This window comes from Balaenoptera musculus, chromosome 19 (assembly GCF_009873245.2).
Source record: "Balaenoptera musculus isolate JJ_BM4_2016_0621 chromosome 19, mBalMus1.pri.v3, whole genome shotgun sequence".
NCBI lineage: Eukaryota > Metazoa > Chordata > Mammalia > Artiodactyla > Balaenopteridae > Balaenoptera > Balaenoptera musculus.
The window spans coordinates 33,211,522-33,226,860 of NC_045803.1; the positions used below are offsets into that span (position 1 = coordinate 33,211,522).

General features: G+C 49.3%; 1 protein-coding gene across 1 annotated transcript in view; it reads right to left on the minus strand.

The window, feature by feature from the left end:
• Positions 1-475: 475 nt before the first annotated feature.
• The window catches only part of CNGB1 (cyclic nucleotide gated channel subunit beta 1), a gene marked incomplete at its 3' end in the record, with an annotated part of 70,440 nt that continues 55,576 nt past the window's right edge, over positions 476-15,339 (minus strand). The window contains exons 30-35 of the mRNA XM_036832325.1: positions 14,091-14,188; positions 13,911-13,994; positions 10,481-10,599; positions 10,061-10,207; positions 3,355-3,571; positions 476-808 (exon numbers count right to left, since the gene is read on the minus strand). Of these exons, the coding sequence (XP_036688220.1) occupies positions 476-808; positions 3,355-3,571; positions 10,061-10,207; positions 10,481-10,599; positions 13,911-13,994; positions 14,091-14,188 (998 nt within the window). The remainder of the gene's footprint in view (positions 809-3,354; positions 3,572-10,060; positions 10,208-10,480; positions 10,600-13,910; positions 13,995-14,090; positions 14,189-15,339) is intronic.

The window sequence follows — 15,339 nt, forward strand, 5'->3', positions numbered from 1 at the left end:
CGGGGCACAAACACTATGAAGTTTGTTAATTTCAAGACCAGCCCTGGGAGACAGAGAAGCTGACATCAGGGCAGGATCGCTGGCTGAGCCGCTGACTGAGGGCAACTGAGGCCACTACTGCAGACCAGCGTCTTGGCCTTCTTGTGGTGCAGGGACTCAGGGCTCACGGGGAGCAGGAGAGCAGGGGAGCGAGGGGGCGGGCGGGGCGGGGCGGGGCGCACACCTGCCGGGTTGTGGCGCACTAGCTGCCGCCTCTCTATTCCTCCTCCTCCTTCTCCTCCTTCTTCTCCTTTTTCTCCTCCTCTTTCTTCTCCTTCTCCTCCTCCCCCTCCTCCGTCTCCTCTTCCTTCTTCTCCTCCTCCCCCTCCTCCTCCTCCTCCGTCTCCTCCTCCTCCCCCTCCTCCCTCTCCTCCTCCCCCTCCTCCTCCTTCCCCTCCTCCCTCTCCTCCTCCCCCTCCTCCTCCTTCCCCTCCTCCCTCTCCTCCTCCCCCTCCTCCTCCCCCTCCTCCTCCTCCTCTGTCTCCTCCTCCTCCTCCCTCTCCTCCTTCCCCTCCTCCCTCTCCTCCTCCCCCTCCTTCTCCTCCTTCTCGGGGATCTCCACCAACAGGATCTGTTCGCCGGGATCCGCGCCTGGGCTCATGTGGATCCGCACCGAGCCCTCCTCGGGCCAGGCCGCGCCCCCCTCTTCTCCCTCGGACCTCCCCTGGGATGCAGGTGGCAGAGAGCCTGGGGCTGGGGTCTCCGGGGCCGCGGACTGTTTTGGGGTAGCTGATCCCGTCTCTCCCGCTGCATCTTCCGAGCTCCTGGCCTGGAATCCAGAAAAAGTGACTCGTGAGGCAGAGGGGTCTTGGACACTTCCCAGTTCCCTCCTTCTCGGACCCCTGGGACCCCTGAGGAGGAAGACAGCGCTCCGAAATCTAATAGCTGGAAGGTTGGGCGGAGCTGCATCAGGGTTATGTGGTAGAAACAATATATTACGGGGAAGTTTAAGGATTAAAAGTCCCGGTAGGATGTGGTGAAGCTCTTTGGGATATTTTAGGTCTCTGTGGAGTTGCAGGGCTGGAAGCCGGAGTGAAGTTGCGAGTTCAAGGGCAGAGCCCCATCAACGGTCACTGAGCTGTTGAGGGAAGAGAGGCTGTGACCAGGAGGGAGCGCCACCAAAGCCTCTGCAGAGCTCAGCCAGCCTGCCCTGCCCGGTTACCTGGGATGTGAGCTCCCTGGTGAATGAGAAAAAGCTCTAAGCAAATACTAAGGTAAAGGCTGATGAGGGCAGGAGCAGCTGCGGCCTGGCCCGTTTCCTGGAAGGTCTCAAAGGTTGAGACACCGCCCCCCTCCCCACCGGCGGAAGAATGGGCTGGGTACCACTGGCATTAGGCTGAGCTGAGCCCCTGTGTCTGGAGACTTGGTGGGTACCTCCAACCTCCAGCCTGCGGGTTTCCCATGGATGGGGTTCCTGTGGGTAGAATTAGGGAATTGGGTGAAAACCCAAGCCTTTGTGGATACCCACGGCCCCTCCTGCTCTCTCTGATGCCATCTCTGCATGAGAGGAAACTGGGGAGGGAGCAGCCCCCAGAGCAGGAGGCCCAGTGGTCTGTAGGGAGTTTAAAGTGAGAGCAGTCAGCGTGCTTATGAGGAATAGAGAAGTCAGAGGGCGCTGAAGGAGGGGAGTTGGGTGGGGTGGGGGAGCCAAGACACTCCTAGATCCCACGGCAGCACTGTCAACTCTGACAACACGCTTCCGGGGCAGGATGCCCAGATGGTGCCCATTATGGGGTCTTCTTGAAGCATCCTGCTGTGAATGGAGCCAGAAGGATCATGGGAAGTTTGATCAAGTGCTTCACTGTGTTTAAGATGCTTTTATAAAAGTATCCAAGGTATCCTGCTTCATCTCTGCTACCCCATGTGACAGCCAGGAGTAATCTGGGTCCCAGAAGGTCCTGGAGGAGATTCCCCAGGACACAGGGCTGGCAGTGACAGTCAGGATTTGGACCTGTGTCTATAGGCTGCTATTTAAGAGCTCCATGCACTCTGCCTTTCTGCCCTGGTTGTTCTAAAATTGCCTTTTATGAGAACACACATGCAAATTTAATTCACATCTCCAAGTTGCCTGGGTGAAGAGCTAACACTTAGAAGCAACAAATCCCATTTCAGATAAAACCTTTCACTGTACTGAGGACATTCTCGGAGGTCATGTCCGCTCAGCCCCACACACCAGCCAGCACTAAAGACCCCAGCTTGCCAGCTCGACCCTGCCCTTGACAGTTTGTGAGCCAGACAATCACATCTGTCCTCAATTTGGGGCCATCGGTGGATGCATCTGGAGAATGTCTTGGAACCCTGGGTGACTTTGGTGTTATTCCCCAACTCCTGCTGTCAAATGACCTCTGGATGGGTCTCCTGGACCAGCCTGCATTGAGACTGAGTTCACCAGGCTCCTTTGATTTCTGTCATGTAGACTGCTGTCCCCTCCCTCCCTGAGCTTCTGCCTAACCCCACCCACCCTTTCCCAGCAGCCTCCCTAAAGGACAGTCATGAACAACCATAATTAGTGCAATCATTCTAATTGGCATTCTTGGCATTAGTCACAGAAAAAAGTCCCAGAACTAAGTTAAAAATTCCCTTTAGATTTAGGGGGTGGGGACAGTTGGCACCATGCCTGTCACCTTGGATTCTCCTTTCAGATCTTTTAAATTGTCACAGACACAACATTAAATATGAGAACATCACTGTGGTCTGGGGAGGGACATTCCCTGGCCACACCCACTGCTCCTACCTCTGCAGCAGCAGCCGGCTGTCCATTTGGGGGAATGCGCCCACCCCAATCCCCACCCTCAGTCCAGGGATGGGCATATGAGCTGGTCCTCCCCAGAGCACCACGCTGAATGGCTCAGGAACTGACATGTGACCCAATTCTGTCCAGTGACTATAAGCCCTGGGACTTTTTGCTGGAGCTACTGAGAAAGAGGTACTTTCTTTCTGTGGGAGTTCCTCAACCAGGAGGATGTGATCTTGGGGGATGTCCTCTTAAGCTCTTGGGGGCCTGCCTGGGAATGGAGCCATCCCCAAGGGAAGCAAAGGTGATAGAATGGCAGAACTCATCCTACTGGCATCATTTGAACTTTTAGATCCAGCCTTGCCTGAACTTTTCAATGACTTGCTCCTATAAATTCCCTGTTTTTTCAAGCTAATTTGAGCTTGCACTGTCACTTGCATTTCTGTCACTCGCAACCAAATGAATCCTGACTGATAGGAAGAAGGAAAAATAGTCCCTAAAATGGAATGCGTGGGTCCCTAGGCCTTTTTCCTGGCACGTGGTTGAAATGGACCAGGTGGCTGTGTCTCCAACTGCATTACCTGTTCCAGCACCTGCTGCTGTCTTGCAGCCACCTCCAGCGCAGCCAGCTCCTTGAGTCGCGCCCTGAGGTGGGCGAGCTTGCCACCTTTGGCCCCCTTGGCACTCATCTTTCCTGCTGCAGCCAGGGCGGCACTGAAGAGCTTGGGGGTGCCTGCCCGTGGAGGAAGGATGGGTACACTCTGCTCCTTGGGCTTGTTGTTATTTCTCAGCATTCTCCTGAAAGAAAGCAGCGTCCGCTAACATCACCAGCAAGCTCTGGGAGAGAATGAAGCCTCATTGGTTCGGGCAGAGTCCTTTAGTTGAGTTGTGTGATGGCGTTTGTTTTGACTAACAGTTTTTGAGCTCCTTTTCTGAGCCCAGCACAGTGCTGTTTGAGGCATCACATCTCACTGAACAATCAGAACAACCATAATGATGTGGGTCTTATTGCCTGTACCTTATAGATGAGGCTCAGAGGGGTTAAGTGGCTTTTCTGAGGTCACACAGGAAATGATGCAGGATACTTTAGTATATGGAATCAGAAATAGGATGCCCAGATGAAAAAGAGCCCGAGCTTTCTGCTTCTCCTTCTTTTGCTTCATTGTCATTTCACCATCATCACCATCACCAACGTGGACATGAGTGTCTGTATGTGTCAGGCTCTGTGCTCAGACCTTTACAGGCAGGCATTCTTTGGTGACCCCTGCGATCCCCCTTCCTGGTGTTGACACCTGTGTGTGACCCCCTCCCCTTGGGGGTAGTGGGACATGTGACATGCTTTCAACCAGTGGAATACAGCAAGGGAGATCAAATGTCATTTTTGTGACTGTGTCACATAGGATTGTGGTCTCTGTCTTACAAGGAGACTCTCCCTTGCTGGTTGTGATAAAGCAAGTGGCCATGTTGGGAAAGGCCTACATGGCAAGAACCTGAGGGCAGCCACTGGCCAATGACTAGCTAGGAACCGAAGCCCCCAGTCCCACAACCACAAGGAACTGAATTCAGTCAACAACCATGGGACCTTGGAAGCAGATCCTTCCCCAGTCGAGACTTGAGACGAGACCCAGCTCTGGCCCACATCCTGATTACTGCCTTGTAATGGATGCACCTAAGCTGTCCCCAGACTTCTGACACGTAGAACCTCTGAGATAATAAATATGTGTGGTTTTAAGCCACTCAATTTGTGGTAACATTGTTATGCAGCAATAGGTAACTGATACATACTTTAAGTCTCACAGTAATCCTTAGAGGTAGGTCCTATTATTCTCCCGCATTTCAAATGAGGATGTGGCCGTCTAGAGGGGGTGAGTAACTTTTCCAAGGCCACACAGCTAGGAAGTGGCAGAGCTGGAATTCAAACCCATGCCTTTGACCCCAGCACCCCAGGTCTTAAGGATTACAAAGCAGTATCATGGTCATTATCTTCTTGGACGCTGACAATACTCCATGACCTGGAAAGGGCTGGGATTACTGTACCTAGAAGGGTTGGGGAAACTGAGGCTCAGAATGGGAGGAGTGACACGCCCAAGGTTACAGGAAGTGGCAGAGACAGAATTACAACCCAGATCCAATGCAATATACCACCCTGCTTCTCCAAATAAGGAGAGAATTTTCCATCAAAGGGAGCCCCAGCCTTTTATAAGGAATTCTTCATACTACAAATACGTGATGAGTGGTTTGGCTCACGAACAAATGAGTTTCCCTGCAGTCTAGCAGGTCTAGACGACTAATTGGCAAATTCATTCATCAGGGTTCCGGCCAAACTTGTTTGTTTAAAAATGAGGCCATTACTGGCTGCTTATCTAATCAGAGGCAGTGGATTTAAATTGTGCATATTGATATTAATTGCCCAAGACTTACATTTTCGAGCTGGGGCTCCCCCAGGAGACCACAAACATGATAATTATCAGAGGCCTCTTCCAAACCCGGCACTGTCACCTGTGTTATTTGAGTCCATAATTCACAGCACGGCAGTCCGTGGGAAGGCTCAGCGTGGTACTCAAATGACATGAAAGAACCATCTACAGGGCCTTTGCTGATCGCTAATGGCTATCTCTGTTTTGAAACACTGAGCTGACTTCTGGGACATTTCCAGATTAAGGAAATTTATCCTCATTTTCAGATGACATGAGTTTCACTATAATTACTATATAATTCACCCCCGGAGAGAGTGGCATGCATGAGATCTTTTTGCCCCATTTCTCGGAGTGGCCAAGTCAGAGAGCGAAGCATCTCACTTCTTTGGGGCCTCAGGTCCCCCATCTGTAAAGTGGGGCGCTTGGACAGAATCTCAGCAACTCAGACATCCCCAGGCCCTGTGGTTCTCAGACCCATATCTCCTTGGATGGGCAGAGCTCATCTGTGATCCCCTGCCTCTCTCCTCAAGCTTGCCTGTCCAGAGAAGCAGCCTCTGATGAACCGTGCCACGGCCCACCAGCCCCTCCTCCTCCCTCTGGCTGCCTCACCCCAGCACACCGCAGGCGCGGCCAGGAGGCAAGGCCTCTTCGGGATCCCGGCTGACTTGCTAAACCCACACCTAACCCAGCCGGAGGAATGGGGTGACAGCTATGAGCGTGGCTTTTCTGAGCCATGTTCCTCTTGCAGGGGGCAGGAAGGCAGGGGGAGGGGAACCCGGTGCCTATTCTCAGACATAAGCAGTCAGTTCTCATTATCTGCGGTAGTTAAGTTCTGTAAAGTATCTGCAGACACGGAATTACTGACTACTGAGCCATGGCTTCTGGGAGAAATACAGGATTCGGTTATGGTGAGCCTCTCGACACAACATTTTCATCAACTGTTCATTACATAATCTTGCCTTGTGTGTGTTTCTGTTTAAAGACATCTTATTTAATATACATCATTGATTTGTTTACAATGAATGCATGGCTCTCTAACTCAGAGAGCCCCTGCGTGGGGCGACACGAGATAGCACTTCAGCACTACACCTGGGGCCATTTCAACAGCAAAATCACCAACAAAAATCACAAAAATGTGAAAAATATGCTACATAATGGACCACACAAAGACACTTGTTTACAATATGAGCTGAAACAAGAAGGCAGACCGTCACCTTCTTCAGCTTTAGCTGGGAACGTGCACTTTAGGTGACTCAAATTTTCGCCTCTGGGCACACGTCTGTGAATGTCTGCGTAAGCCTTTGAGTATTGATTTGGGATTACAAATAAATTTAGTGAGTAGGCGAATTGCAAGTATGGAATCTGTGAATAATGAGGATTGACTGGGCATCCCTGTCCCTCGGGACAGTAGGGGGAAGTGGACAGACTTGGGGGAAAGATCAGGTAGACCAGCCATTGGAAGGGCCCCATGGCTTCTCTGAGAACAGCCAGGTAAGAAGAATTACAGGGCAGCTTCCTTCCCTGGGAGACCCCAACGCCTTATCTATATTATGCTCTAAGGCCAACACTGCATCCACTCACCTGGAAGCTGCCAGAGGGATTCTGTAAAAACTTAAGTCACAGTAAGTCACTCCTCAGTGTAAAACCCTGCATAGCTCCCATCTCCCTCAGAGTAAAAGCTAAAGCCATTGTGAGGCTTCCCCTACAAGGCCCTACCCAATCTCACCCCCTACACTGCTCCCATCCCATATCAAGCTACACTCATTTTCTTGTTGGTCTCCATGTAACACTCAGTCTGTGCCTCCTTGAGACCTTTGCACATGCTGTTCCCTCTGCCTGGAATGCTTTTCCCTGCAGGCAGCTCCCCAGATCACTCCTTCACTCTGGCAGGTCTCAGTTGAAGTGCCACATCCTGAGAATAACTTTTCCTGACCAACTTATCTCACATAGCTCCCTCCATCACCTCTATCTCTTCGTGTGGCTTTATGTTTCCTTATGGCCTTTATCCCCAGCTGACACATCACATAGTCATTCCTTTCTCCATTGTTGGCTTCCCCGACTAGAATGTAAGCTTTGTTTGCTCCCTCCTGTGTCCCCAGGGCCTCGAACTATCAGCTCAATAAATTATTGTGCTGTATGAATGGACGTGGTGAGTTTGTTCCCTTTATCATGACCACTCTCTGTACAGCTTATTTACGGTGACTGAAGTGGAAAATATGAATATGTGATAAAAGGCAAGGGACGAAATACCAGATAGGTGGATTAAAAAGGCTTTATCCCATGGGAAAATTATAGAGAGAATTTAATGGATAAAGAGGAACAATTATTATTATTACCATGTATTGAGCTCTCCTGTGTGCCAGGCCCCCTGCTAGAGACATTCACATACACTATTTTATTTAATCATCTCCACAACAAAGTGATTACCCTTATTTTACAGTGGAGAAACTGAGACCAGAAAAGTAAAGTAACTTTTCCAGGGTCACACAGCCAGTACTGCACATGGACAGGACTTGACCCCTATCAGCCTCCCAAGCCTATTGTGCATTTTCTACCACATCATGCTGCTTCCATCACTCAATTTAAAACCTGATCTTAAGTGTTTGAAAGCAAAAAACTGCTTTTCTTAAAAATTACCCATTCCAGGGAATTCCCTAGCAGTCCAGTGGTTAGGATTCCAGGCTTTCACTGCTGGGGGCCCGAGTTCAATCCCTGGTTGGGGAACTAAGAGCCCACAAACTGCACGGCATGGCCCAAAAAAAAAAAAAAATTACCTATTCTCCAACAATACAAAATACAGATGCACAAGGTTATTCGTTACAAAACTATTTATAATTGCAAAATATTGGAAATAGCCTAAATGCCCATTCAAAGGAATGCTTTGCAGTTGTCAAAAGGAATGAGGAAGCTGTCTGTGGACTCAGTGAATGCTTTCTGGGATTTCTTGTCACGTGAAAAAAAGTCAAGTGCAAAAGAGAATCTGCAGTGTGCTATCCTTTGTGTAAGACAGAAAGGGAAATAAGCAAATATTCACAGATCTGCCTATTTTTGCAAAAGGAAACACAAGAAGAAAAAAGCAGAAACTAAGGAGATTAGATTCCTGTAAGGGGTGGGTGGCAACAGGTGCGGGGAGTTGGGACTCTGAGTGCGCTGTTTTGTAGCCTCTGCCATGTTCATGTTCTACGTATTCAAACCACAAGAAATCAACAAGGGTCAGTGTGGGGGAACCCTGAAATGGAATGCAAACTGAAACACGTGAGCCTAGCTGTATTTCAAATGAACCGAACAACCACAGTAAAGGGAGGAAGACAGAGAACCAATCCAGATAACCTTGAACACAACACCTACATCATGGGTCCTCAGGCTAAAGACAGAAAGAACTGCTCTCTGTTTAGAAGGCTTTCTTCTTTCCAGTAGTATGAAATAGGAATTCTGGTGCTACTTTCTCTATATTGTAGGACTGAACAAATGAATCAATGTAATGAGGATAAAGGGAGTCAAATTTCTCAGTGTTGGAGAAGGAATTTACAAATATGGAAAAGGAGATTAGAATGAACTCTGTGATGTTGGATCGAAATTGTTAGATAGTGGAAATAGAGACAGAGATATACAGAGATATAGATAGACACAGACAAAAAAATAGATGTTGATATATATGTATATGTATGTGCATATACATATATGTATGTGTGTGTGTGTGTATATATATATATATTTGCATTTATACGTACAGGTGTATATGTGGATGTATTTGCCAGCTCTGTCCACTGTGGAGGCCTAGTAAGACCCCAGTAGCAATGAGAGCACTTAGTACTCATATCTTGGTTTCTAAAAACCATTCCCCTCTAAAAGGAATCAAGCCTCCTTGGAGAAATGGCCATTTCCAGGGATGCAGCAGGGAAAGTATAAGATGAATCTACGGCATCTTATTGTGCCTATAAGCAAAAAAGTGCTAAAATATAACAGGGATGTAACAAAAGTTCACTATACCCAGCCTAAAGAGGTGTCCAGTGGCCAATGTGGAACAATTTGAGCATGAAAATGATGATTGTAACAGGATATTCATGGAATAAAGCAAATCCATACCATTATAAATAGATAAATGAATAATCAAATAAATGGGAAAGAAAAGAAAGTTCTTCCTTACAGTACATTGCTAGCTAATAAATGTAGAAAGCATGACAGAGTTAGAAAATCACCACTTTGCAACCATCATGGCAATCATTGCAAGGAACCTTCAATGGAGGTTGAAAGTAGTGAGGTAAAGTGAGATAAGGAACAGGAAATCTACATCATCTCAAGGTGACTCGCCACTCATTACTTATTAATTTCAAAGGGAAAAATAGTAACTTGAGAGTGTGGAAACTTTAACCAAGTGATCAGAGTAAAAAATCATCAGAATAGGGAGAAAGCAGCCTCTCAATACACTGTACTGAGAAGGACACAACATCACTGCCGAGTAATTCCTGCCCAAAATGCAGAACCTGAAGGTAATGATGAGAAAACATATAAACTTAAATGGAGGGACATTCTACAGAATAACTGGCCTGTCCTCTTCAGAGAAGTCAAACTCATTGAAGATAGGAAAAGGTGAGGAACTTTGATCCCAGATCAAAGGAGACTAAAATGGCAACACCGTGCAGTGGGGGATCCAGGAACGGAAAAGAGGAAAAGAAAAGCTATAAAAGACACTATGGGGACGATTAACAAAATTTGACTATGGATTAGGGATGAGATAACAGTATTGTTTCAATATTGAATTTCGTGATTTTGAGAAAGGTACTACAGTTATGTAAAAGAAAGTCTGAGTCCTTAAGAAATGCACACTAAAGTATATATGGATTTCTTTTATTAAAAAAAAAAAATGTACCTGGCCTTCTTCCGGAGCAACTTCTCAGACTCGGGATAATGCACCAAAATTTCATTCAGGTCCTTCTTATCCAGAATGAAGAGGTTGGTAAACCCGTGGGCTATCACGTTAGCCGTGCGCCGGTTCCCGCCCCCAACGGCCAGCAAGCTGGGGCAGAGAAGGGAGGGAGGTGAGACCCTTAGGAGGCTGCAGTTTTGATCACACTAGCATCTTCATTTTCCCCCCCTGCCTGGAGCATCACGATGGCCTCACACGGGTGCGAGCTGGGCCCACCTTGTGTATGTCAGCAGGTGCGAGTGCTGCATGCATAGCGGTTTCCTCAGACCCACCGAAGGGCCCTTGAGGACGTGGTCCCACCCACTGGCCATCCCCCCCTTCCCCAGCCTTTGCCGAGGTCCCCTTGTTTCACCCCGTTCTGACCTTATTTCTCCAAACACAGATCCGGCTTTCAGCGTCACCAGTACGGACTTCCCATCCGGGCCACCCAAGACCTGCACCTGCCCTGCCTGGATGATGTACATCTCCCGGCCTATCTCCCCCTGAAACAGAGAAGGGGGCGAGTCCCTCTGTCATCACCAAAAGCAACCACAGAAGCAGCAGGGCTGGGCCCAGGCGCTGGTGGCACAGTGCAGAGGAACCTGGGCTGGGATCGAGCCCTCCTACCGATTTGGTATGTGGTGTAGAGATAGTCACTTCCGCTCCGGGGTCTCAGTCTCCCCACCTGTAGATTGCAGGATTACGGTGGGGAGTTAGTGGTGTGATGGAAAATGCTAGATAACGAGGCCCAGGTGTAGTGGTATTCAGTAAATTTCCAATTATACGCACCCATGGAGGACCCAGAGGCATGGAAAAGCTCACAGTGGTTCATACAATCAGCTGATACCTGTGCCTCCCCCATATCCTATCAGGAGCTTGGGAGGCATTTGCTAACTGAAATAGGAATGATAACAGCTTTAATATGAATGTCCAGCATTACCTAACGCTTTTCTGTGCCAGGCGCTGCTCTAAGTGCTTTACGTGACTGAGCCTGCTTAGCCCTCAACAGCCCTCTGCAGTAGGAACTCTGCCCAAGGTCACAAAGTTAAGCAAAGCCGAGCCGGGATTTGAAATCAGGCAGTCTGGTTTCATGAACCCAGAGTTCATGGTTGTTATGAACCCCCATTCATATGTTGAAATCCTAACCCCCGGCTCCTCAGAATGTAACTTTATTTGGAAATAGGGTCATTACAGATGTAATTAGTTAAAAGAAGATGAGATCATACTGCAGTTGGGTGAGCCCCTAATCCAATAGGACTGGTGTCCTTATAAAGGGACATTTGGGCACAGAGACAGGCACAGAGGGAAGACAATGTGAGGAGGCACAGGGAGAAGGCAGTCATCTACAAGCCAGGAGAGAGGCCTGGAGCAGACCCTTTGCTCACGGTCCTCAGAAGGAACCTACCCCACTGACACTTGGATCTCGGACTTCTAGCCTCCAGAATTGTGAGACAATACAGTTCTGTCATTTAAGCCATTCCATTTGTGGTACTTTGTTATGGCAGCCCTAGCAGACTGATACAATGGTCTTAATCACAAATTAAACCAAATGAATGAATGAATGAATGAATAGTTTGCTTCGGACTAGAATCAGAAATACCCAGTCTGCCAGCACCTTCCAATCCTCATGCCTTCACAGACCGGTGCCCTGGCCTGATACCTATCGGCCACACCTGGTGTGTTTAAAGGGAGAGAGACCAAAGACTGGTAAGTGGCTTATGCTTTTGATTTGGCTTATGCTTTTGATTCATTTGACAAATATTTCCTGGGCATCTCACACATGCATGGCCTTCTTAACAAAAAGGAAGAAAGTCTCGTTTCCCTGTTTCAGTGTCCAATTTGACATGGGGCTGAAGTGTGAGGGGGCTATAGAGCTCACCCTCATCTCACTAACCAGCCCAGGGGTGGTCCTGGGGTGGCCTCGGGTTGTCTCAGCGAGGTTGTCACAGAGCCTAACCTGTCAGCAGAGGGCGCCATTTACACATGTTCACCAAGTGTTCACTTCAGCTTCCACGGCAAACTTCCCAACAATCTGATTCATTCTCCCTCATCAGAGGTAAAGTCTACATCACCCACAAGGATATTAGCAACAGCAATGGCACCGACTCTGTGCCAGCCATGGTGCCAAACTCCGTATGCATATCTTCTTCAATTCTCACAATCACCCCATGAGGGAGATACTATCAATATCCCTACTTACCCATGAAAAGAGCCAGGCTCAGAGAGGGCAAGCCACTTCCCCAAGGTTGCACAGCTAGGAAGTGGCTCCAATGTCAGACAAATCATTCTACTGTTCCCAAACTTCCCTTGGCCACTAAGGTTGCAGCTTTAAATTCTCAGCCATACCCTTGTCCCCATTCCCCCAGCTCTTTGATTCCAGAAACTTCACTGTTATGCATCATACAACTTGGAGATGGGGCCCTTCTGGGGCTGGGGGTTCCTGAGTCTCACATGGGGTTCTTGGGCAATATTTTCACCCCTGTAGACACACTAAGCCTTATTAACAGCTCTGAAATCTGCTTCCTGCTCCTCCACCCTGACCACTCACTCACCAAGTGACCTCGGTCTCACCTAAAATCCCAAAAAATGGGAGCAGAAGGGGCCTTAGACACTGTGTAGCCCTGGCATTCAAACCCAAATGTGTCCCAGGATCAGGGGGATGATGTAAAGGAGAGAAGGGAGCCTGTGGGGCAGTGGAGAGTGGTGGGACCTGTGGCATCAGGAGAGGACGACATCCCCTTCAGGGCCAGCCCCTTCTCCACTCCACATGATTCTGGCTATTTGGGAAAGTGGGGCTCAATGCTAGCCGATTTTCTGTTTTCAGCTGGAAATCTGGATTTTTATGTGAAATCTTCCAGGTTTTTTTGGCAATGCTGCGCAGTTTGCAGGATCCTAGTTCCCTAACCAAGGACTGAACCCAGGTCACGGCAGTGAAAGCACCAAGTCCTAACCACTGGACCTCCAGGGAATTCCCGAAACCTTCCAATTTTTTTTTTTTTTTTTTTTTTAAATTTTTTATTTATTTATTTATTTTTGGCTGTGTTGGGTCTTTGTTTCTGTGCGAGGGCTTTCTCTAGTTGTGGCAAGCGGGGACCACTCTTCATCGCGGTGCGCGGGCCTCTCACTATCGCGGCCTCTCTTGTTGCAGAGCACAGGCTCCAGACGCGCAGGCTCAGTAATTGTGGCTCACGGGCCTAGTTGCTCCGCGGCATGTGGGATCTTCCCAGACCAGGGCTCGAACCCGTGTCTCCTGCACTGGCAGGCAGATTCTCAACCACTGCGCCACCAGGGAAGCCCACCTTCCAATTTTTAAAGGATGGAGACTAATTCAAAATTTTATTTTTAGATTAGGCCAAAAAAAAGAAAAAAAAAAACCCATGAAACATCTGTGGGCTGGCTCCTATGCAAGGACCATCAGTTTGCAACCTCTGACCTAGCCTACCCCTCCTCCAGCCCCATTTTCCTGACAGGAAGACCAAGACCCTGGAAGCATGTCCATCTACACAGTCAAGACCCTGCCCCTCTTTACGCTCCTCACTTTCCTCTTCTATAAAGTGGGGCTCCTCGTCCTGGCCCCCATGGTCCCATGAAGAGGGAGCAAGGCCTGAGGCACATCTGAGTTCAGTGCCTAGAGCTGGACAGAGCCTCCTTGCGCCAAAGAAGCCAGGAGCCCTGGGGTCAGCTCACCACACTCCTACCCTCCTGGCAATTCCACTCTCCCCGCTATGCCTTCATAGGCCCCCACTCCAGCCCAGCTGCGACAGGCGGTGGCTGTGAATCCCAGACCGCCTTGAGGCTGCCCTGGGCCACTCACCTTCTTGCACACATAGTCGTTGGGCAGGTAGACAACAGAGCGAAGCCTCTTCAGCATGTCGAAGATCATCTGCCGGTCACAGCCCTGGCCCCGAGAGGAGGGGAAAGGAGCCGTTTAGAGGAAGGTGTGGGCTCTGGACCTTCCAGAGTCCTGAGGGTGGGGACACTGGGCGGGCCATACCTGGAAGAGTGCCACTTTGCTGACGATGTCATAGTTCACATCGATGGCGAGGTCCATCCGCATCTTATCTGGAAGCTGCACCATCAGCTCTGACTCGTCTGCAAATGAGACCCTGCAAGGTTCAGAGGCACAGCGGGAACCCTCCTTCACACACACAGGGCCCGTTTACACCACACTGGCGGGGACCCCAGGCACACCATTCCTCTACCGCCTGGAACCACTCTAGATGGGGAGGGTATCCTCTCTGCCTCCAGGCCTTTGCCAATGCCGTTCCCTCTGCTGGGAACAACCCCCTTCACCTGCCTGGCTAACCCTACTCATTCTGCAGAACCCAGCACTCATGTCACCTCCTCCAGGAAGCCTTCCCTTGACATCCTCCCACCTAGCTATTATGTTATCAGTCCCTGTGCCATAGCACATATCACACCCTTTACTGCAATTGCCAACGATCTGTCTTCTCCACTCACATTATAAGAACAACATTAGCAAGAAATAAAGTATATGGAGCACTTACTATGTGCCAGGCAGTTTTACAGAGTGCTTTACCAAGATGATTTCATTAAATCCTCCTGGCAGCTCAAGAGGTGCCCACTATAACCCACTTTACAGACAAGGACAGGGAGACTCCAGAGGGCAGTGACTTGCCCATGTCCATGCAGCCCAGGGGAATGGAATCAGGACCACACCCCGGCCCTGTGACTTCAGAACCTATCCTGGGAGAGCAGTATGTCTGCCCACCATGGGGTCCATGGTGCGCAGCTGAGAGCCTGGCACAGAGTGAAGGTCGGTAACTGGAGACAGAAATGTACCACAGGGGCCCCAGCCCCGTGCTCTGTCCGCTGCACCACAATTAGCTTAGGGCTCAAGTGCTGGGTCTGTGCAACCCTGGGCAGGTCAGAGCCCTCTCTGGTCCTTAACATGTGCCCCTGTGAAAAGTCACAAGGCTGTCACTAGAACAGAATGAGGCAGTGGAAATGAACATGCCTTGGAAACTGTAGTCATGTGCTTTGTCCACAGACTTGGCCAACACTCCCAACTCAGGAGACCGTGGGCCTCAAGTGTGGCTTCTTTGAGACCAGAGTGAACCCCACAGAAGCAGTGGGGGGCCCTTTCATTTTGCTGAGGGCCTTGGGAGACTCTAGGCACAGTGCCAGTGGTCCATAAGCTTTTCAGAGCCCTCCAAAACGATGTCTAGGCTCTGAAAACAAAATTACTAGCTCCCCAAAATAAAAAGGAAACAGGAAAAAAT